This window comes from Girardinichthys multiradiatus, chromosome 9 (assembly GCF_021462225.1).
Source record: "Girardinichthys multiradiatus isolate DD_20200921_A chromosome 9, DD_fGirMul_XY1, whole genome shotgun sequence".
NCBI classification, from domain to species: Eukaryota; Metazoa; Chordata; class Actinopteri; order Cyprinodontiformes; family Goodeidae; genus Girardinichthys; species Girardinichthys multiradiatus.
The window spans coordinates 46,898,468-46,921,866 of NC_061802.1; the positions used below are offsets into that span (position 1 = coordinate 46,898,468).

The window sequence follows — 23,399 nt, forward strand, 5'->3', positions numbered from 1 at the left end:
AGGTAGGGGGTTGGTTGTTTTACGGGTCAAATTTATTCCTGAATGGGATGTGGAGGAGATGATTTGAGGTGTGAATGGCTTCTTGTCATGTCTGCAGTAGAAGCCATTCAGACGGTTGGCCAGGAGACAACTCTGTTCAGGATGGGTGGAGGGGCTCCTATAGGCAGTCAGGTTTCTCAGACCGGTCCATACAGCTGAAGTGTCACCAGTAGAAAGGCTGTTCTTAAGCTTCTCACTATAGCTTCTCGTGGCTGCTTTGATCTCCTTTGTTAGTATGTTCCTGGCCTGCTTGTACCGCGCCCAATCTCCACTGCTGTGAGCTTCTTCCTTTTCCCTGCGCAGATTCCTGAGGTGTGGAGTAAACCATTGCTTATTGTTCCCAAAGGTGCAGAATGTCCTGGTCTGCACACACATGTCACCACAGAAACTGATGTATGATGTCACCACATCAGTTAGTTGGTTTAGGTCAGTGGCTGAGGTTTCAAAAACAGTCCAGTCTGTGCATTCAAAGCAGGCCTGTAGCATCTGCTTTGATTCCTCAGTCCACTTCTTAACAGTGTGAACCTTGGGTTTGGAAGCTCTTAGTCTCTGTCTGTAGGTTGGGATGAGGTGGATTAGATAATGATCCGAAAAACCCAGAGCAACCCTGGTACCAGCATGATATGAGTCCTTTAAAGCTGTGTAACAATGGTCCAGTGTGTTTTTGTCTCTGGTGGGACACTTAATATGCTGTCTGTATTTGGGGAGTTCATTGGAGAGGTTTGCGCTGTTAAAATCTCCCAGTATTATGATGAAAGAGTCCGTGTATTTTTTCTCCACGTCTGTAATCAGCTCAACGAGATGTTCTTCGGTGGCAGAAGTGCAGCCATGCGGTGGAAAACATGAGCCAATTATTATAAATGAGAAAAACTCTCTTGGTGAATAAAACGGTTTACAGATTATGGAAAGTGACTCCAGATCCGGGCTACATGTTTTTCCCAGCACTTTTACGTCTCTGCACCAACCTTCATTTATATAAAAGTAGATTCCGCCTCCTCGCCTCTTCCCCAATAGCTCTGCGCTGCGATCCGCTCTGAACAGCTGGAAGTCCAGCATCAGCAGTGCGCGGTCCGGGATGTTTTCACTCAGCCATGTCTCGGTGAAGCAGAGAACCACTGATCCGCGGAGGTCTGAGTTTTTACCGGTGAGGAGAAGCAGCTCGTCCATCTTGTTGTTTAGAGAGCGGACATTTGCCAGGTGGATTGAAGGCAGTGGTGTGCGAAGTCCTCTTTTGCGGAGCTTTACCAGCGCGCCAGCACGTTTCCCCCTCCGCCGCTTTCGGCGCTGTATCCCGTATAGTGCCGCAGCTCCGCTTGCCAGGAGCTCAGTGAACCTCGGATCGATGAAAGATGGTGAAAAAATCCCAAGAGAGGACTCTCTGATGTTGAGAAGTTCCTCTCTACTGAATGAGACCATAGGATTGTGGCCCGACACCACAGTACTGTTGCTCGAAAAACACAAAATACAAAAACAAAGAGAGAGCGAGGCTGCCATAGTCGGCGCCATCTTGGTGTATTTGGTGCGCCATCTTGATGTATTTGTAATCTTGCTGACTTCTCTCCAACGGAGGGGGAGTGTTATAGCAGGCCACATCTCTATCACTGTAGAAGGAAAACGTATTGCTGTACTGAGGCTGAAACCCCATGCGTCTTGGGAGAGGCTGTGGGGTGTCCCAGTCTAGCATTTCCCTGAAGGGATGACCTGCATAGTCAACTTCAAAGTCATCAAATCGGCTTGGTCGGCGTATCTGCCGTTTAGATCTCACATCAGGATGCATCACTCCATCTGGCTCCATCTTGAGAACTGCATCAGGCTCGAAGGACCAAATGTTCTGAAGTAATAGGTTAGAACTAGTTCTTTTAGGTCTTAGCAGTCAACAAGATGGTGTATCGGTCAGGATACAGGGAGGTGGTTATTAGTTTTCAATCTAGTAAAATAATATTTCCCTAAATATTATTTTACTAAACTTGATAACTAAGAAACACCATTAAGCCCCATTTCTCAAAGATTTGGTTCTTATTCAAAATAATATTTCTTTAAATATTATTTTATAAATAAAGGCAGCTAATTAAACACAGTTAAGAATTGGTCTTCCAGAAGATTGGTTTTATTCAGCAAATCATTCTTTAAAATTTTATTTTAGTAAAATGTTTTGTCTGATCTTGCATTGTGAATGGTTGTCTAAAGGTATGCCAATTAGTTAGTTAAGTCAGTTCCAAGACTAACTTAACTTCACTTCCAGATTCTTCAAGATAAGATCGTTGGTTCACAAACATAAATAACATTGCATGGTAATGTTGCATCACTCTTTTGGTCATGGTTTTCAATCATCTTTGATCAGCTTGTTTATATTGTACATAGCCCATTAGTCTTCCTTATTCTTTAATTCTGCTTGGTAGTTTAGTTAGATTGTTTTTGCATAGTAACAAGTTTGTTGATTGAAATATGTTTGACTTGGAATTGACTTATTTTGTCAATTTATCAATAAATTCTTGTATTTTAAGAAATTGTGTGAATTCATTCCATATATGTGCAGAGTTTTTATGTTCAATAATGCCAGAGCTTGGCTCATCCCTTTCAATTTTGTCCTAATACCACCGCCTTATTGGGCTGGTATTCACAGGACAACCCTTAATAGACCGAAATATTATTTAATAAAATATTAAAGTATTAATATTAAATATTAAATAATATATTCATAATCACAACAGGGGTGAAATAAAATCCTTTTTCATTAATTTACTCATGATGGGCACCTTTTGCCCAAATGCAGGTTTAAAGCTGAAGTGCCTTGAGACGACATGTGTTGTGAATTGGCGCTATATAAATTGAATTGAAAGCTCCAAAGTCGTTATTGTCTTCTACAGATATTTTGAACCATTTCTTAATGCTATTTCTGTTGCAAACAATTTAGACTGCAAATAGTCTTCTATATGTTATGTTCCTTGTAGGTTATGCAGTAATAATCACATATTGCTTGTTTTTATTATTCTTGTAACATGGTTTCTTTCACACATAATTTGAAAAAATGTCACAATGAATATTTATAAAAGTGACAATTGTCACTTTTATAAATATTCATTATGACATATATTATGACATTTAAATGTCAATGCTTAAAAGATATCAGTGTAAAAACTATGTGGAAACTAATCCCGTCAGTAAATTCTAAGAAATACTCTATAAAAGAAACACAAAACAAACATAATGAAAACGGTTGGATTAAACTGTGGGTCCGCAGTTCCTTTATGCACATGTTCGGCTTTCAGGGTTTTATATTCTTATATAGTTTAAGTTAATTGAGAATGCACCATCGGCGGCCGTGGCAAAATGTATAAATAATGCTGTGTAGATGCGAACAACTTTGCATACAATGTGCCATGAATATTGAATAAACATCCAAACGGCATGCCATGTGTTCTCTACTGTGTGGCGTTTTGGGGAAAACGCGTGGCGTTCATAGTCACCCTGACAACAACGACACTGTTGCAGTAACCATAGTAACTTTAGCTGGTGGCTGTGAGAGTTGTTTGGTCGCTCTTTGTAAAGTTTGATCCTCCATGTAAAGGTCAGAAAGATGGAAGGTGCTTCCAGAAACAGGTACAACAGAGAGGCTGCGGGTTTCAAGGCTTTCCTAATGAGCAACAGCACGAAGAGCAATCAGAATCTGTAAGTAATTATTTCCTAACGACCGACGAAACTGCGTTCGTTTCTCAGTACACAAACGCATCGCGTTTTATGAGACTTTAAAGGAAAAATCTTGTTTCCCGTCCTCAGCAAACTCCGCTGTAATGTTTTAAGTATAATTATGTTGTACTGTAATAGTTGCAATCAGATTAATCATCTGTACCTTAAGTTTGTTTTAAGATATAGGCCTAGTGTAGAAACAGAGTAGACGGAAGGTAAACTGGTTCAGTTCCCTATAGGAAGCTGGATAATCCCAAAACGGATCCAGTTTTGTTTCAAAGTACTTTGATATTCAGTGTTGATCACACATCAGAGGGTCTTGTTCAGTGAAATTACTTGAGAACATCTGTTCATAGAAAGACAAATTTACATACTAATTTACATTTACAACAACTAGAATATCTTGTGTCCAGTAAGCCTGTTCCACTAAAAATGAATGATCGTTTGACGCTTTTTTAAAATCAAGGAGTATTCAGCCATGAAATACAGCAGCTTGGTTGTTTACCATCAGTGTTGAAGATATTTTCATTCTCTGTTGCAAAATATATAGTTATCTATATAAAGTGAAACTGCAATGTCAGTCAGTCAGTCATTTTCTACCGCTTATTCCATAGTGGGTCGCGGGGGAGCTGGTGCCTATCTCCAGCAGTCTATGGGCGAGAGGCAGGGTACACCCTGGACAGGTCGCCAGTCCATCGCAGGGCAACACACAAACAACCAAGCACACACTCATTCATACACCTAAGGGCAATTTAGAGTTACCAATTAACCTAACAGGCATGTCTTTGGACTGTGGGAGGAAGCCGGAGTACCCGGTGAGAACCCACACATGCACAGGGAGAACATGCAAACTCCATGCAGAAAGACCCCCGGCCGGGAACCGAACCTAGGACCTTCTTACTGCAAGGCAACAGTGCTACCAACTGCGCCACTGTGCAGCCAAAAACTGCAATGTTTTGGTCTGAATTCCTTGTTATTGTAGCTCCGCATGCCCCTCTTTTGACCCTGTTCTGAGGTACGTCTGAGAGCAACTGGTTTTGGTGCCTTCTCTTTAAATGTTACTGAGGCACTTCACACCCGGGCCCCTCTAGATTAAAGAACGTTCCACTCCACCGTGCCCTGCCATTTTTGTCATTTAATAACAAAAATACAATTAGCTAGCAGCGCAGAAACATTTTTCCCAAACTGATTTAAAAATGTCAACAACTGAAAAGTTGTCCATCAAGCCTTACTGTTCGACCAGAGTCTGACCCAGAATGAGAGGAGAATGATGAGGAACCTGCAGAACCCCACCTTCACATGAATGCATTGCAATGGTGTGTTATTACTGTATTTACACCCTCTCCATCCATACCAAGTAACCTAAGAGTGTAGTTTACACTTCGGTGAGGTCCCAATGCTGGAGGACGGTCTAATGAATTGTGTGGGTTAATACACCCAACAACTGAACATTCAACTGGAAATACAAATAGCGGATTTGCGAAAATGTTAGCCAGAAGTCCATGACCTTGTTTAGCTGTTCCGCAGCAAATACAGTGAAAAGTAACAGTTAAAAAATCATAAAGAAAACTGAACACATTGAAAAATATGACCCAAACATAATATAAAGATATCTATGCAGCACCTAGAGAGACTAAATTCAATGTTTCTTCGTCCATCGCTGCTGGATTTCGTTGGATAGAAAACCTTTTAACCAACTTGAAATATACACTAAATTTGACCACATTGTTTGATAACTTGGATCAATTGGAATGTATGCACTTGACTTGGAATCTGTATGATTCAATTGAATTGGCGCTATATAAATAAACTGAATTAAGGTGAATTAAATACAATTCAAAAACAGTATATCAACTGTAAAACAAAAAAATACCAATTGTAAAAGCAGATCTACTTAATGTATTGAAATTCAGTCAAATAAATACATGCATTTAAGAACAAGAGAGCTCCTTAAGAAGAGTTCAATTCTGATGTGGAGAAAGAGTAAATGTCCTCTCACTTCAGTGTCAAGTGTCAAACTACCAGTACGGTTGTGTAGCTAATCTCTAAACACTTTTTTTTAAATTTCACCACGTTTTACAGTGCCCTCTTTAGGGAGTGAGGTTTAGCAAATTTGACAACCAACCGCATGACAACAAGTCCCATCTCCTCTACATTTGTTTATGTGGCTAGTGACTGACTGTTTGTATACTTGTAAATCAACAGTCTCATCATGTGTTTCTGCCTCTCTGAAATTGTCTCAATATGTGGTCTGGAAACAGTCCTGCAGTTCTAAAGTACAGGGGTTGGACAATGAAATTGAAACACCTGGTTTTAAACTACAATAATATATTAGTATCGTGTAGGCCCTCCTTTTGCGGCCAATACAGCGTCAATTCGTCTTGGGAATGACATATACAAGTCCTGCACAGTGGTCAGAGGGATTTTAAGCCATTCTTCTTGCAGGATAGTGGCCAGGTCACTACGTGATACTGGTGGAGGAAAACGTTTCCTGATTCGCTCCTCCAAAACACCCTAAAGTGGCTCAATAATATTTAGATCTGGTGATTGTGCAGGCCATGGGAGATGTTCCACTTCACTTTCATGTTCATCAAACCAATCTTTCACCAGTCTTGCTGTGTGTATTGGTGCATTGTCATCCTGATACATGGCAGTGCCTTCAGGATACAATGTTTGAAACATTGGATGCACATGGTCCTCAAGAATGGTTCGGTAGTCCTTGGCAGTGACTTGGCAGTGGGGCTTCTCCACACCGTAACTCTCCCGGATGTGGGGAAAACAATAAAGGTGGGCTCATCAGGGAACAATACATGTTTCACATTGTCCACAGCCCAAGATTTGCACTCCTTGCACCATTGAAACCGACGTTTGGCACTGGCATGAGTGACCAAGGGTTTGGCTATAGCAGCCCGGCCGTGTATATTGACCCTGTGGAGCTCCCGACGGACAGTTCTGGTGGAAACAGGAGAGTTGAGGTGCACATTTAATTCTGCCGTGATTTGGGCAGCCGTGGTTTTATGTTTTTTGGATACAATCCGGGTTAGCACCCGAACGTCCCTTTCAGACAGCTTCCTCTTGCGTCTACAGTTAATCCTGTTGGATGTGGTTCGTCCTTCTTGGTGGTATGCTGACATTACCCTGGATACCGTGGCTCTTGATACATCGCAAAGACTTGCTGTCTTGGTCACAGATGCGCCAGCAAGACGTGCACCAACAATTTGTCCTCTTTTGAACTCTGGTATGTCACCCATAATGTTGTGTGCATTTCAATATTTTGAGCAAAACTGTCCTCTTACCCTGCTAATTGAACCTTCACACTCTGCTCTTACTGGTGCAATGTGCAATCAATGAAGACTGGCTACCAGGCTGGTCCAATTTAGCCATGAAACCTCCCACACTAAAATGACAGGTGTTTCAGTTTCATTGTCCAACCCCTGTAGCTTCCCTTGGCCACATTCTTTTTGCTCTGCAGGTCTGTCTGGTCTTCCCCGGGGCTTTTACATTGGTCTGGTGCCACAGATGGCAGCTTCAGTATTTAATAATAATAATAATGCATTTTATTTGACAGCGCTTTTCAAAACACCCAAGGATACTTTACAACATTAAAAACACAATTAAAACATTGGCAGAAAAGAATAAAATAAAAACATAAAACCATAAAATAAAAACCTTTAAAATGAGAAGGCTAACTTGAACAGATGAGTTTTCAATTGTGTTTTGAAGAAGAGAAGAGAATTAATATTACAGATGTCAGGACGAAGAGCGTTCCAGAGTTGGGGAACAGAGTGACAGAAGGCTCTTTTCCCCATGGTACTGAGACGGACAAAGGGCACACTGAGCTGGATGGAAGAGGAAGAACGAAGGGAACGTGAATAGGTGGTGATGTGTAGAAGATCGGACTGATAAGGATCAAGGTTATGAATTGCCTTCAATGTGTACAGCAGTAGTTTGAATTGAATTCTAAATGAAACAGGAAGCCAGTGAAGTTGCTGTAGAACTGGAGTAATGTGATGAAATGAGGCCGTTTTAGTAACGATGCGAGCAGCAGAGTTTTGAACCAGTTGAAGTTTACGGATTGATTTCAAAGGCAGACCAACGAGAAGAGAATTACAGTAATCAATTCAAGAAATGACCAGACTGTGAACCAGGATGGAAGCAGAGTGCAGGGAAAGAGATGGACGAAGTCGGTTAATGTTACGAAGGTGGAAATATGCAGACCGGGTAATATTATTAATATGAGAATTAAAAGACAGAGTGCTGTCCAGAATGACACCAAGACTTTTGACCTGAGGGGTTCGAGAGACCACAGAACTGTCAACACTGAGAGAAAAGTTATTGACTTTAGAGAGAAATAACTTAGTGCCAAAGAGCAGAACTCAGTTTTATTACTGTTAATTTGAGAAAGTTGGATATGAACCAGGATTGTATTTGTGCTAAGCAGGAAGGAGGGAGCAAAGAGTCAGGTGCAGTGGATAAGAAGAGCTGGGTGTCATCAGCATAACAATGAAAGTGGATGTTAAATTTACGGAAGATACTACCAAGGGGGAGAACGTAGATGATAAAAAGAAGGGGTCCCAGGACAGAGCCCTGGGGCACACCAGAGACCACCGAGGATAAATGAGACTTGAATGATTTAAGCTGGATGAACTGAGTACGGCCAGAGAGATACGACTGAAACCAAGCGAGGGGTGTGTGTGTGATACCAATGGAAGAAAGTATTTGAAGCAGGATTGAATGAGAAATTGTGTCGAAGGCTGCACTGAGATTGAGGAGAATGAGAAGAGACAGTAAACCTGAGTCTGGAGAGCAGAAGGGAGAGTAGATTCTGCGCTGTGACCAGAATGAAAACCAGACTGTAACTCTTCGTACAAACTATTCTTGGTTAAATGAAGATGGAGTTGAGATGCCACTGATTTTTCTAGAATTTTGGAAATGAATGGATGGTTAGAAATTGGGGGGAGATTATTGAAATTGTTTGGATTCAGTCCAGGTTTTTTGAGGATAGGAGTAACAGCTGCAGTTTTGAAGGTAGTAGGTCAAATTCCAAAAGAAAGAGAGGAGTGAATGATGGCAGAGACAATTGGAAGAAGGGAGTAAAGGCAAAGTTTTACAAGAGCTGTTGGAAGAGGATCTAATGAACATGTGGACGGTTTAGATTTCTGGATAAGGTCGGCTATTTCAGAAACTGGAGGAAGCAGAAAGGAAGAAAAAGGCTGACTGAGGAAAGGAGGATCAAAGAGAAAAAGTGATAGGGGATGCAGGACAAAGTTGCTGATGAATTTTCCTAATTTTATCATCAAAAAAGGACATGAGAGAATTACAGGTGTCATCTGAATATAAGTGAGAGGGTAGAGGATTGGGGGTATGGAAGATATTGTTTAACAGTGAAAACAAGATCTTGGTATTTCCTTTATGCGAATAGATGATGGTAGAATATTAAGCCAATTTAGTTTGAGAAATTAAAGTCTTATAGTGTGCGATGTGAGAAATATACATGTCCTTATGGACAGTAAGACCCGATTTTTTATGAAGTTGTTCCAATTGACGACATTTGGATTTAATAGACTGGAGTTCAGGAGTGAACCAGGGGGCAGAATGAGTAAAGGTAACAGATCGTGTTTTCACTGGAGCAAAGGAATGAAGAATATGGGTTAGGTAAGTATTATACAGATCAGTGAATTGATCAGAAGTCATAAGATGTTCAAAATTGAAAGTGGAGCAAACAGTAGTGGAGAAAGAATGAGTATTGATATCTTTAATGTTCCGAAAGTAGATGAGCGGGGCTGTCTTGGTCAATGAAACACACAGTGAAATACTGAACGACAAAAGAAAGTGGTCAGAGAAAGAGAGTTCATCGGCTTTACAGCCAACAGGAATGATTCCAGAACAACAAACCAAGTCCAGGGTATGTTCTTCAACATGGGTGGCAAAATCAACAGATTGACTGACGCCAGAACTGTCCAGGCAGGATAAAAAATCATTGGTAAGTGCGAGGTTAGTGTTGTCAATATGAATATTAAAATAACCCAGTAAAATAACACTTGGTGAGAGAGCAGACAGATGGCTAAGGAAGGAAGAAAAATAATTTAAGAAGTCTTTGTGAGGCTTAGGGGGCGATAAACTGTAGCAATAATGGTAGGAGTTGGTCCAGAGACTTTACATACAACGCTTTCAAATGAGCTGACAATAGGCACACTCACTCGCAGGATTTTCCAGTTGTCACAATGAATTATTGCGAGTCCACCTCCGTGACCGGAGTTACAGGGTTGACAAATGTAAACAAAGCCAGGTTGGGTAGTGTCGTTACGATGTGAAAAATCCATAGGTAGTTGCCAAGTTTCTGTCAGGCAGAGAAAATCAAGCTTATGGTCAGTTAAAAGATCCTGGATGAGTTGTCCTTTGTCCGTAAGAGAACGGATGTTGAGCAGTCCGAAGTTAACAGATGTGGAGTTAGCATGCTGGTTAGCTGCCCTAGCAACACTAGCTAGCATGTTTAGATCTGCGATCCGGGTAGCTTTCCTAGTAGGTCGACGGTTATCAGTCCAGATGGAATGGATGGGTTTTGATCTGTCGAGCTGAAAACTTTGTCGAGACCCACGGTGGATGTATCTCTGGCGGGGCAGGAAAGCGACATCCGGATTAAGGTGCAGCATAACCGGGAGAGAATTGGACAGGTGCCAATGCAGACCGAGGAGCTCGGCAGATGAATATTGTAGAGTGGTGAAAGGAGTGACAGGATAGTCCATACAAGCGAAAACCAGATGCAAGAGTGATTAATCCACATTGCGGCATCTCTTTGTACTTGTGTGTTTATTCGGCCACCATCCTTTCGATACTTTCACTAGAGAGGAACCCCTAAACATTAGACAGTCCTGTCTAGGCATTTTTTACCCATTTTTCATTGACCCTAAGTTCCCTAAGATCTTGACTGAAAGCACGGCAACTGGTTTGGTATTTATCGGATACACAGATCAGGTAAATGGGAGTCTCTCTTGGGAACCTTTGGCAATGAGGACTCTGCATATCATTGCTCTTAATCCAACTGGCTAATGCCCACTCTCTGACTAACAAAATTGACAAATTGCTGCTCTTTAACTCTAGAAACTTCAGCGGATCTGGCACCCTCTGTTTTGCCAAAACTTGACTCGGTGAGCACACCCTGGACTACACACAATTTTTTGGTGTAATTAATCTAAGAATCTAAATAAGTGTTTCACTTACTGAATGAAGTTAATGAAATAAATTAACTTGTCACGAGAGCCAATAGGTTATTTCTCGTTCTTGTCATATTAAGATGGTCAACAATGAAAAAGTCTTCAGAATTGTCTCTGAGCTGCTCACTCTTGATTTCTTTGTAGATTTTGTAAGCCTATACACTATGTGCACAATTATTAGGCCAGTTGTGTTTTTGACGCTCATTTTTGAGAAATAAACAGCCACAGTTCTCCCAGTCAGTATAAAATGTTCATAAACTTTGGACGTAAATACTCAAGTAACCAAAAGTGAGGTTTGGCTTTTTCTTTTTAAAGGAATATTTGTGTGTGCACAATTACAAGAACACAATCACGCAAGGCAAGTTATTTTGTATGGCACATTTCAGTAACGAGACAATTCAAAGTGCTTTACATGAATAAAACATTGGGAAAGAAAACAGAAATAAAGGAAATCGCAGTGGCATTATAAAGACAGGTAAACAAGTTTACAGATTACAGACTAAAATTAATGTTTCAGCTAACAGTTTAAATAAATCAGTCAAAGTGTCCCTTGGGAAGGCACTTAACCCCAAGTTGCCAAATGATATGGATATTAATGTATGTATGTGAGTGTGGTTGGGAGAGGCTCTAATGTAGAATCTTCAGGTGATTGCTAAGACTAGAAAAGTGCTAAATAAATTCAGACCATTTTAACATTTTTCGTCCCTGGCTCTGATGCTGCTACCCCAGCAGATGATGACAGAAGAGATCACACTTTCCTCAACAGATCTAAGCTTCCTCTAGAAGTACAGTCTGCTCTGTCCCTTCTTGTAGATGGCTTCACAGTTGCATATGCACCCCAGTCTGTTGTCCAGGTGAACACTGAGATATTTATACTCCTTCACCACCTCCCATGATGGATTAAGATAGATTTTATTGATCTCAAAATGGAGAAATTGTTACGCAAGCTCTTAGTAACATACAAGTAGGGTGGAGATAGTTAGTAAACGTGAAATCAAAGAAGAACAAGGTAAATGTGCAAAAACAATTAATAATAGAATAGAATAAAATAAAATAAAATAATTCATGTACAATAAATAGTGGAGGTGATTGTGCTAAAGTGACAATGATTGAAGGTATTTGCAATACAAAGGTTTTTTGCATGAGTTATTTTACAATAGAACTGAACAGTCTTGACAACAGAGTGTCACTTAACAGTGACACTACAGTGCGGTGCAGTGGGTCAGAGGTTTTGACCATGATTAATGTGAGCTTGGCTGACATCCTCTTCTTACCCACCACCGCCACAGAGTCAACTGAGCAGCCCAGGACAGAGCTGGCCCTCCTACCCAGCTCGTTCAGTCTCTTCCTGTCCTGCTCCGTGCTGCCTGGGGCCCAGCAAACAACATCATAGAGGACAGGAGAGGCTACCAGTCATAAAACGTCCTGAGCAAAGGCCTGCACACTCCAAATGACCTCAGTCTTCTCAGAAGGTGGAGGCCACTCTGGCGTTATGGGACCAGTCCAGTTTATTGTTGAGGTGAACACCCAGGTAGTTAAAACTGTCAACTGACACAATGTCCTCCCCTGCGATGTTCACTGGTGAGTGAGATGGTGTCCTTTTCCTAAAGTCGATCACCATCTCCTTTATCTTACTGATGTTGAAGCTCAGGTGGTTGCGCTCACACCAGTCCACAAAGTCAATAATGACCGAGCAGTACTCAAGCTTGTTCCCCTCAAACACAGCCCTCAATGGCTCAGTCGTCAGAGAACCTCTGAAGATGTCCGTGTTATAGGTGAAGTCCGGGACTGAAAAGACATTGTGACAGGTCAGTGCTGCAGACTACCACCTCTGACTTAAGTGGCTTATTTTTCCCCAACACTGTTCTTGCAATCATGTTGACTATTTGCAACAAAATATTCGATCGGAAGGTAAGGAAGCTATTGTACAAACATGGCGTGCACAGAAACGTTTACTTTTTTCCACGCAACATCTAAGGTATATCAATAATGAACCGATTGTTGGAATGCACGCAGCTCCACAGCAGCTGCATGACCTGCATAAATATGTTATTGGTCCTCGTTGACAACATTTGGACAGTATCCAGGGAAACTGTTGATGAAATGAAAATGAGCAGTGACATGTAATAAACACTTAGTTTATCCACATGTTAAGCATGTACAGCTGAAAATACCCTCAACAAATAATGGCCGTATTTGTGTAGTAGTAATAGTAGTATCATATGTTATTTTAAATGTAAAGAGATTATGTATTTAGAGACTGAGAGGATTTTCTGCACTGGCTCATCATGTGCTAAAAGACACCACCACAGAAGGAGGATCTTTATGCTAACAGGAAGCATTTTTATCCAGTCTTTTTAGAACTTATTTTGTGATGTCCTGATGCTTTTGTGTAGAGAAGCAAGGGTCTCTGAATGTTAAGTGTTCATCAGAGAAACAACCTCGGGGAGGTTACTATCTGTGTAGTGGCTTGTTTTTGTAAGTAGGGCTCTGTTGTGCCGACCTGAGGGTAATAGTCTAAATAGTTTGTGTTCGGGATGTTAGGGTTGTGCAGAGATGTCAGCTGTGGTTTTCCTGACTCTAGACCAATAAGTCCAAGTCCAAGTTGGAAGGAAGGTCAGCCTTATAATCCGCAGTGCAGACCTAACTGTTGCCTGTAGTCTGGACCTCTCCTGTTTTGTGGCTAACCCAAACCACACAGTGATGGAGAAACACAGGACAAACTGATTAATCGCCATGTAGAAGATGACCAGCTGGTGCAGGAGAAGACAGCCCATCCCCTCCTGTTGCTGCCAGTCAGTCAGGAAGCTGGTTATCCACTGAAAGGTAGAGGCTAGCACTGTGAACTGGTTTAAGCTTCTGGTGGAAGATGGCTGGCTTGTTGGTGTTTGTCAGAGTTAAACACACTGAAACTCTCAGAGAAGGTATGCAATGAAGACACAAGTGAGTCAAAGTCATCTATCCATTATCTCAGAGGAGCTGCCCTGTGTCACATCCTTTTATTAAAGAAAGGAAAAAAAAACACTCATTGTACAGCATGTTACAGGATGAGGTGTAGTCTGAGGTTGACTGCATCATCCACTGACCAATTTGCCCAGTACAGAAAGTGCAGGGGGGCTTTGATGTATTTCAGATGGTCAGCACCAGTTGCTCAAAGGATTTAATGCCCATAGACATCCGGGCAACATGTCTGTGGTTATTTAATACTGTAATGATGTGTTTCTTGGGGACTGTTGGGGTTTGACAATTTTGGACTTTGGTTGTGGTTTTGTGTTTTGTTTACTTTCAGCTAGATGTTTCTATTTTGGGTTTTGTTGTCATGTTGTTTATTTCTTTCTGTTTCTTGATAGTTCTGTTCTCTCTCCTGCCTCCTAGTGTTTTGTAGTTCTTTCTTCCCTCGCCCTTAGTTCCCTTGGTGATGTTTTCTTATTTATGACTTAGAATGGTTTTCTCATCATTATTAGTATTATTATTATCATAGTTCTCTAGTTTAGTTCCCCTAGTTTACCCCTATTCGTCCAGTCCCTCCGGATAGGTTAGCTTTAGTTATTGTTTACTTTTAGGTTTACGTTTGTCTCTTCGTTTCTCTTGGTGTCGCCTTCGTTACATCTAGCTACTTTTGTTATAGTACTTTGTTCTGACCTGGACACCTAGATGTATTTGTCACATCCTGCTTGCCTGTTTTTGCCTAAGTTTGGATTGAAATAAATCATCGTTCTGCCTCGCCTTGCTGACTCTTCGCCTGTCTCTGCACTTTAGTCTGCAACCACAACCCCTGCATATGACAGGGACCAGGATTATGGTTGAACATTTGAAGAAGAAGGGAGCCTCACACAGCTCCAGAGACTTGTTAAAGATGGGGACCAGTTGGTCTGCACAGGTTCTCAGGCAGGAGGGGGACACACCACGCCAAAACAAATTCCTTGTATGTCCAAAAACGTACTTGGCAATAAAGCTTTTCTGATTCTGATTCTGACCATCAGGTCCTGAAGCTTTCCTGATTTTTGCACACTAACTGAAATATTTCAGGTCTTTTATTGTCTTAATACGGATGATTGTGGCATACAGCTCATGAAAACCCAAAATTCCTATCCGAGTTTTTTAAGGAACTCGGCAGGTACCGTAGGTTGTGCCAAACATCTTGGAGAACTAACCACAGATCTTCTGTGGATGTAGGCTTTCTCACATCCTTCTGTCTCTTCATGTAATCCCAGAGACACTCCATGATGTTGGGATCAGGGCTCTGTGGGAGTATAACATTACCTCCAGTAACGAATTTATCGACCATCAACAATAATCTGAGCCCTTCAACAGTAATTTTTTAAGAGCTCTTTTTGTTGTTTTTTTTGTGCCTATGAGTTAGTTTCTTAATAACAATGCTTGGTTGATGCCAAAAGACAGCCCATGAAAAATAAATTATGCTGTTTTTAATCGTACACACAAACTTCTTCCAGCTGCAAGCAAAACATTTATTAGTTTTTTTCCAAAGTGCCTCCAACTGCAGTAGAGATTTGTTCAGAAAATACATTTATTTAAATAATAACCACAATGGTGGAGAGGGAACAGAGACAGGCTTTTTTTACTCCAGTTTAATCATGTTTACAGGCTGTTTATTTGTCTTGCAGACTCGGCTTAGTATGAAACAACAAATACAAAATTAAACAAATGTAAAAAAAATAAAAATGATCTCCTCTAGCAAACATATGCCCTTCCATAAATAAAATCTCATTCCTTGACAAGAAAATAAGCATGTTTTCCTTACTGGGTTTCAGCAGTGTGCGTAGGTGGTTAACAATATTCCCCAGCGGTGCTGAAGACACGTTCCGAAGGTGTGCTTGTGGCCGGTAATCACAGATACTTTCGTGCCATTTGTGACATCAATGAGAAAAGTTTTTAATGCATTTTCCACCAAGCCAGTGGATCTTCTTCTCTATCAATGACCTTCTTTGCTGAGTTAATAGTCAATTTATGTCAGCACTGTGCGGGTTAGGGCTAGGGAGTCGACTTCCTTGTTTGTCTGTGACATATCGCCCAACCTTGGTAGGAATTCAATGTCTAGAAAGCAGTGTTTAGAAACTGTAATGGGAATTCAGCAACAATTTTAATACAGCTAGATAGACACACCACCACCCCAAGATTTACCAATGAATGTGCTGCTCCTGTCCACCCTGAGAGTTGTTAGCCCCTCCATGTCTGCGCATTTAGACTTGGTGAAGATCAAGTCGCAACAGTCTCTGATCTCTTTTCTTAATGTTAGTTCCTGTTGCAGATAATCCAGCTTGTTTTCCAAGGAACGTACGTTTGTAAACAGAAACGATAGTAGCGATGCTCTGTGGGGATTTGCCTTAAGCATAGCTCTCCCTCTACTTGCCGGCTCGGTCTCCTTGTGAGGCAAGCTGTGCTAGGAGTCTTCGAGGGGTGTGTTCTACTCACACCGCTCTGTGTGTAAAGCAGTCTGAGGGATTCCAATAATAATAAAGTATCCTGATCGACAGTTATATCCTTGCTTCCTGTGCATAGGTAGAGCATGGTCAGGTGACTCTAGTTCACCTTTGTATCATGCTGGCGAAATATAACAATATATAGGAGGGAGTGTGAATGATACATAGCTTGCAGATCATTCTACACTGTTTGCCTGAAGTCGGAAAACTGACATTAACTCGTTTAATCAATAGTTCAGATGGCATATGTGTTTACATTCCACATGTGATTAAATGTGCCACAATGTATCCCATCTGGCCTGGGAACACCTTGGGACCCCTTAGAATGAGCTGGAGAATGTCATTGGGGGAGAGATGTCAGAGGTGCCATCTTGTTGACCCAGTGGAGCTGTTGCACCCACAATAGCGGAAGACAATGGATGAATAGATTTGTTTCTTTTTGTGTGCAATAGAGCCCTGCATTTGGATTACTTGTTTATGAAATAAGTGTGACATCTTGGTCAGTAATGTTTCTTCTCCAGTCTGCGTTCAACATTTAAACAACTATGCAACAACTACATTCTGGCTTCAACTGCCAGATATGTACAGCAGCATTAGGAAACAGGTTTCATAGCAGACCTACCACTAATATCAGCTAAATGAAAGGGTAAGGAAACTGGCATGTATATCCAGCTTCACTCACAGGCATTGCAACTGAGCCAGTCAAAAACAGAAACACAGCAGGCTTTTACTTGTGGGTCCACATGCTGCATGTGTACTTGCAGATATACCTAATCCTTCTTGTTATCCAAGGGGAAAAGCCATAGCTGGAAAACACTAAGAAGTAGTTGTTTTAAGCAGGTCAGTTCTTAGCCATGTTGACTAACAGCTCTGCTACCTTGATGGCTTCCTCCTCTGCACTTAGTCATGAACCAAAAATAAATAAAAAAATGATTAGCATGTTTAATTAATGAATCAACCCCTAATGAAAGCAAGACCTCTGACCTGATTTAACAGAAAATTTAGGAGGCAGACGTTCCTGGTTTCCATCATCTGAGACAGAACCAAAAGCTTGAACAGGTGGACCTTACAGTAACCCCTGGTTGGAGACAAGAACTACAATTTAAGACATTAGGAACATGATCCAAAGCTTGAGGTGTAGAAGGCCTGAGCTGTCAAGGCCGGGACAATGTAGACTCAATGTGTTACTAAAGCTTGAGACACACTACATAATTTATTCACTACAATTTCCAGTCAGGAAAGGTCTGCATCAGTCTGCAGTAGTTGTGGTCAGTTGGTAGGGTGAGTTGGCCCACACGTCTGTTAGTGTGAAATGGTTTAAAGACTGGAGTGTGTGAGGGGAACTGCTCTGCTCTGACCTCAGTCCCAGTCAAACAAACATGTTCAAATTTCTTGAGCTAAATCTGGTGCTGTCGGATAGTGTGAACTATCATCAGCACAACTGCAAATAAGTGCTTCTTATAGCCAATGAAAAAGAGAGGTTGGGATTTGTGTTTCACTTGTTTTTCATGTAGCCCATCACATCTCAGTTGTATTTAAGTCAGTGTTTTCTGTTCCTTTGTGGTTGTATCGTCTGTTGTCGTTGCCGTCTACCTGGTTCCTGTGTTTCCTTTGTGTTTTTGGGTTCACCATTCCATTCAATAAATGATATCAACCACCACGTGTCTGTAGATGTCCTGTTGCCGCTTTGGTCCTGCTCAACCACAAACCGCGAAAGGGACACAAAATCAGTTGCAAGCCAACATTGTTTTTTCGAGAACATTGTAACTATACAACATAACAACCATAAACACAAAACAGCAGTGGGCAAAATACAAACTATCAATTAGGAATTACAATCACATATATCAAAAAGAAAAAAAAAGAAAGAACACTAGAGAGAGATACTCTGATATTTAAGATTGCAACACATCACTAATCAACGACATTATTAAAATAAACCAAACTTCAAAGATGAAAGTGGCTTTAAATTAAAGTGACAGGAATTTATGGTGTACACTGGTATATTGGTGGTTCTCTGTGTCTGGGGTTGGGTGCGTTGGTGTGTGCTGGCTCACTCCCGGTGGCTGCTTGCCAGGGCCTGGACCCCCTGGCTCTGTCGGGGCTTGGTTGGAGGTAATGTTCCCCGGGGTCTCAGGTCTCTAGCTCCTTGGCTGGATCTGTTCCTGTGTAGGTGGCTGCCGGCGGGGCTTGGGGGCATCTGTTGGGTGATGATTCCAGCGGGGGGTTGCGATAGTCCAGGAGATGGTCCTCCCGGGGTTCCTGTGCTCTGGGGGGCCTTTGGGTGTCTGTGGCTCGGATCTCCTCCGTGTCTGTCTCGGGTCCTCGGGGGGTAGGTCTGTGGCTCCTCACACTCGTTATTGCATATTTTTATGGAGAAACCTTGTATACACAAGCACGCTCAAATTTACACCCACAGGTGTTTGGATTCAGGTGTTAACAGACACACAGATGTTCCAGGTTGAGCTGCAGTTGCCACTAAATACATCTTGCATTCATTAGTACTGTGCACTTTTCAGTAACATTTCTGTTGTTATATATGCCTTTCTGCAGGTGTAGAAGCAGTCTTCTAGGGTATTATCTTGTATTCTCATCCTTCTTTCGCTCCTCTATTCTTCTTATCTCCCTTTTTCCTTTTTCCCCACCTCTCTCCCATTCTTGCTTCTTTTTTTCCTTTATGTTTCTGTCTCCATGTCCAATGCAATCGAAATAAATCCTAAAGCAAGTTCTAATAAAGTTTTTTTTAAATATGTGACAGGCTGTGGCAAAACCAGGAACAAGTCTACCCTGGGTCATTTTGAGTTATTTACAGACTATTTTACTATTATTTACGGATTAGTTATCCTCCCTGTTCATTTGCACAGAGTGCCCCTGACTGCGTATTTACGCACTCGAAGCCTTTACGCTTCTCTTTACGCTTCTCTCTTACGAATCTTTGGTTACATAACCCCAGATTCTATGAGAACAGGCACAGCCCTTCAAGGTGTGGGGTTTACTGGTTCCTAAAGGCTGAAGAAAAAACGTCTTATTTGGGAACCGCTTGTCCGATCTCATCATTTATACTGAGACCAGGGTGAGCCCCACTCAGCAGGTAGCAGGAGGTATAAACATAGTGGTCAAAATACATTAACAGAGACTCCGAAGGGCAACTTTTAAAGAGAGAACAGGAGGACGGAGGGTCCTGGACTAAAGCCCCCAATATATCAAGACCCTAAAATCGCCCCTTAAGTATGCACCAACATTATAGCGTGACAAAACTGAGTATGTGCGACGCAACACTCCCACGGCCCCCCCAACTGTAAAATGAATTTGGCACCGCTGCTGCAGGCTACAAAGCTTCCGATCAAATAAGTTGTCTTGGCGTTTTTTCTTTTTATTGGTGTCTTCTTAGTGGATGTTGTCATTGCTGAAGTTTCTACTGTATGCCGGTTTGCTTCAAAATGTCTGATTATTCTCATGTCTTGCAACTCTGGAGAAAGTTTGCGGCTACAGGACTGTGTCCCAAGTGAAGAGTTCTTCGCCCAAAGCATTTACAGTAAAAGTTACGGATCTTCTCCATTTCCCTGTCTCTGTCTTCTTCAAATGTTGTGATCGCAATAGTTTCTGATATCATATGTTCTAGCTCCTCTGCCAGCAGTCCAAAGCTTTCATCATCATCCTCGTCTTGGGTTAACGTCAGCTGGAAACTACAAATGTTCTCCAAAGTTATTCATCAATTTCTTCCATTTCATCTCCTCGGATTCGGAATCTGAAGAGAGTCGTCATTGGTCCTGGTGAACATCTACTCCCACAATGAAGCACTGTAACAGCGGCGGTTCAGTTCTTGGGCCATGAGTTCAGCTTGGTCCATCTTCAAGAAACATATTCTTTTTCAAATAGCTGCTGCTTTAAGTAGCCATATGCTTACTTCACGCAGCTTATTGGCCGACCCGCCTAACAAAAGCCAGCGCGGGAGCCAAACAAATCCACTATATAAATGAGCTGTGGGTTTTCCCTCCCAGATATGCAGATGAAGGCCAGCTGGGTTTTACACTGAAAATAGAGTTTAAACACAAATTTACCGTTTTAAAACCTCTGAAACTGACATTTAGAGTACTGAGTGGTTACTTCATAACTTCAATTTGCACATTTTGGAATAAAACCAAAATCACTCTTTTCTCAGAAATGGATGGGTTTTCCTCTTTTTCTCTGTTTGCGCTCTGCTGACTTGTTCCTACTTTTCTCATGGCATGTCACATTCACTCATCGGCCACTTTATTAGGAACACCTTGCTAGTATCAGGTTGGACCCCCTTTTGCCTTCAGAATGGCCTTAATCCTTCGTGGTATAGATTCAACAAGGTACTGGAAACATTCCTCAGAGGGTTTGGTCCATATTGACATGATAGCATCACACAGATGCTGCAGATTTGCATCTGTATTGATGCAGCAAAGAGCATTGAGCATAGAGCGGGAAGTCTGTGTGTGAAGCTCAAACAAACAACACTTTTATTTTCTCAGTACTTAACATAGTTACTGAGGTCCATTTCAATGTCAACTAGAGTACTCCCTGGTCTGCACAAGAATTGATGTAATCATTATACAGAACAATGCTCATGCAATATGCCTAATCACATACAGATCTCAAAGAACTTTCACTTGCCTTCCAATAAAAAGACAGACTTTATAACAACAGACCATTTTTATAAATTGTCATTTATGAGTAACTGAATGTTTCTGTATTGCATTATAACTTAATGGGATTCGCCTGCTGGTATTTAGAATAGAATTTGACATTTGGACTGGGTTGTATTTTGAACTAATTGTATTTCGCTGAATAGATTTCAGCTAAGCAGAACACAATTAGAACCTATTTAACTAAATATGAATTGGATCTGTTTGTCTTGGAAAGGGCGTAGATGTCACCTTTTTGTGAATTAGCTCCATGGAATTCAACTGAATTGAAAGTTTTCTTTTTTTCTTCCAGCTATGAACATCTGACACAGTTACTCACCAGGGTGATGGATGAGCATACCAACAATGCTGTGGATGTGATTGAGGAAATGAGCTATGATGTAAAACGAGCTTTATTCACTGGCATGCAGAGCACCTTGCGAGATCTCCCACAATTTACAGCTGCTGAGCTGCTGACGGACCAACAGCTCACACTGTTTTCCCGGCCAGATGACATAGTCCATGAGGATGAAATGGTACTGGCTTTATATACTGACACTTAATATTCACTATATCATTCAATTGAGTTGCGTTTACTTTATGTTTGTTTGCTTTCTCTAGGGAGAAACATTTCTTCCCAATTTGAATGAGATTGGTTTCTATCTGGAGCAAGCTGAAGTGGGTTTGGGCAGAGAGGAGATGCAGAGGATTTTCCTTGCTCTTAGGAATCTTGTTGACTCTGAGGGACTGCCACGCTGCCGGTTGTGGGGAAAAATCTTAGGAATAGAGAGCAGCTATATTGTTGCTGAAGCTGAGTACAGAGAGGGAGAAGAGGACCAAGATAGCATTAAAGAGGAACTTGGGGAGGAGGAAAGGGAGCTTGAAAGTCTAAAGAATGAGGCGGTAGAGGTGAGAAAAAACTCTCATGTCTCTTTTCCAGTAAGTTCCAGCATCGCATGGCCCCACTCTACTTGGCCTTACTCTACTCCCCACACAATCTATTGTGTTTCCATTGATTCACTGATGGCTGCAGTTATGGCTTCAATCCCTACTTCCAGCCGTCAGCATTGTATACTGTGTAGCTATTCACCCGTACTGCCTTATGGTTCGGTGTCATCTTGTACTTGAGATAAGTTTCAAATACAAACATGCAAAATAAACACTCAGCGTAGAACACCATATCCTCCAACAATGATATCACACAACAGCCACAGCTTTTGATTTGACCCACTCCAGCCCATTTTGCTCCTTAATTTCTTTTCAGAATCAGAATCAGAAAAGCTTTATTGCCAAGTACGTTTTTGGACATACAAGGAATTTGTTTTGGCGTAGTCGGTGCAATACAATACAAATTAAACAGTATAAACATATCTACAATATAATATAAATATATGTGCACAGTTTTAAGTGAGTGCTGCTCTTGAGTTTTTCTGGCTTTCCCAGCACTACATTGTGCTGTAAAATCCATGGCTTGTCATTATGTTCGCTATGAGCAGCTGACATATGGATGACCACGCTTGTAGCCAATCAGTGAACAGCAGTCTGTACATGTCACATTTCGGCCCTGCTCAGCTCTGATACAACCCACTGATGAGCAGGTACCAAAAAAGCCAGTGCTGGGCTGGAAAAGCCTGTAATGGAAACCCAAAACGGGTTGAGTGGAGTTGAGCTGGCCAAAGTAGAGCACATGAAAAAGGTACAAAATACTCCACCAGCCTACCATATCCATCCATCCATCCATCCATCCATCCATACATCCATCCTACCATCGTCTATACCTGCTTATTCTTGTAGGGTCGGGTCCTTGTAGTAGGACCTAAACTACGTTTTTAGCATGCACACCATACTGATTCATCTATAGAGCACTTTTAGCAACCTTGATCACACAGAACATGAACACAACATAAAAGCAGACCATATAATCTGTTCTTAAATATAAGAACATATAAAATAGCTCACTCATATAAATATCATATAAATGTGAAGGTTTTTGAAGATTTCCCAAACTACATTTCTTTGGCTATCCAGTTTTAAAAGAGGATTCACTTCTAAATTTGTAATTAAAATCTTCTTCTATGATGACAAGGAGGACAGACTAATGCTGGTGGTCTTACTAGTGCCTTTGGATCCCAGCACCATGAGTGTCTTCGTTTCATTAAAAAGCTTCCATCTAGCTCTTCGTGTCAGCAGTACAGTCAGTAACTCACCGAACAGAATGTTGCCCATTGTTCTTTATAGACATGCAGACCTGACAGTCATCTGCATAAAGATGGATAGAAATTACCTATTTTCTGCTGCTGCCTTAACCTGTTAACCCTTGAGGGGTTTAAGAGCAATTTCTGCCTGAAATTACATAACTTAAATAA

At 41.4% G+C, this 23,399-nt stretch overlaps 1 protein-coding gene across 1 annotated transcript in view; it reads left to right on the top strand.

Moving 5' to 3' along the window:
* Positions 1-3,513: 3,513 nt before the first annotated feature.
* Positions 3,514-23,399, top strand: part of rsph4a (radial spoke head component 4A) — a 51,730-nt gene continuing 31,844 nt past the window's right edge. The window contains exons 1-3 of the mRNA XM_047374174.1: positions 3,514-3,708; positions 21,347-21,569; positions 21,655-21,942. Coding sequence (XP_047230130.1) covers positions 3,617-3,708; positions 21,347-21,569; positions 21,655-21,942 — 603 coding nt within the window. The 5' untranslated portion in view covers positions 3,514-3,616. The remainder of the gene's footprint in view (positions 3,709-21,346; positions 21,570-21,654; positions 21,943-23,399) is intronic.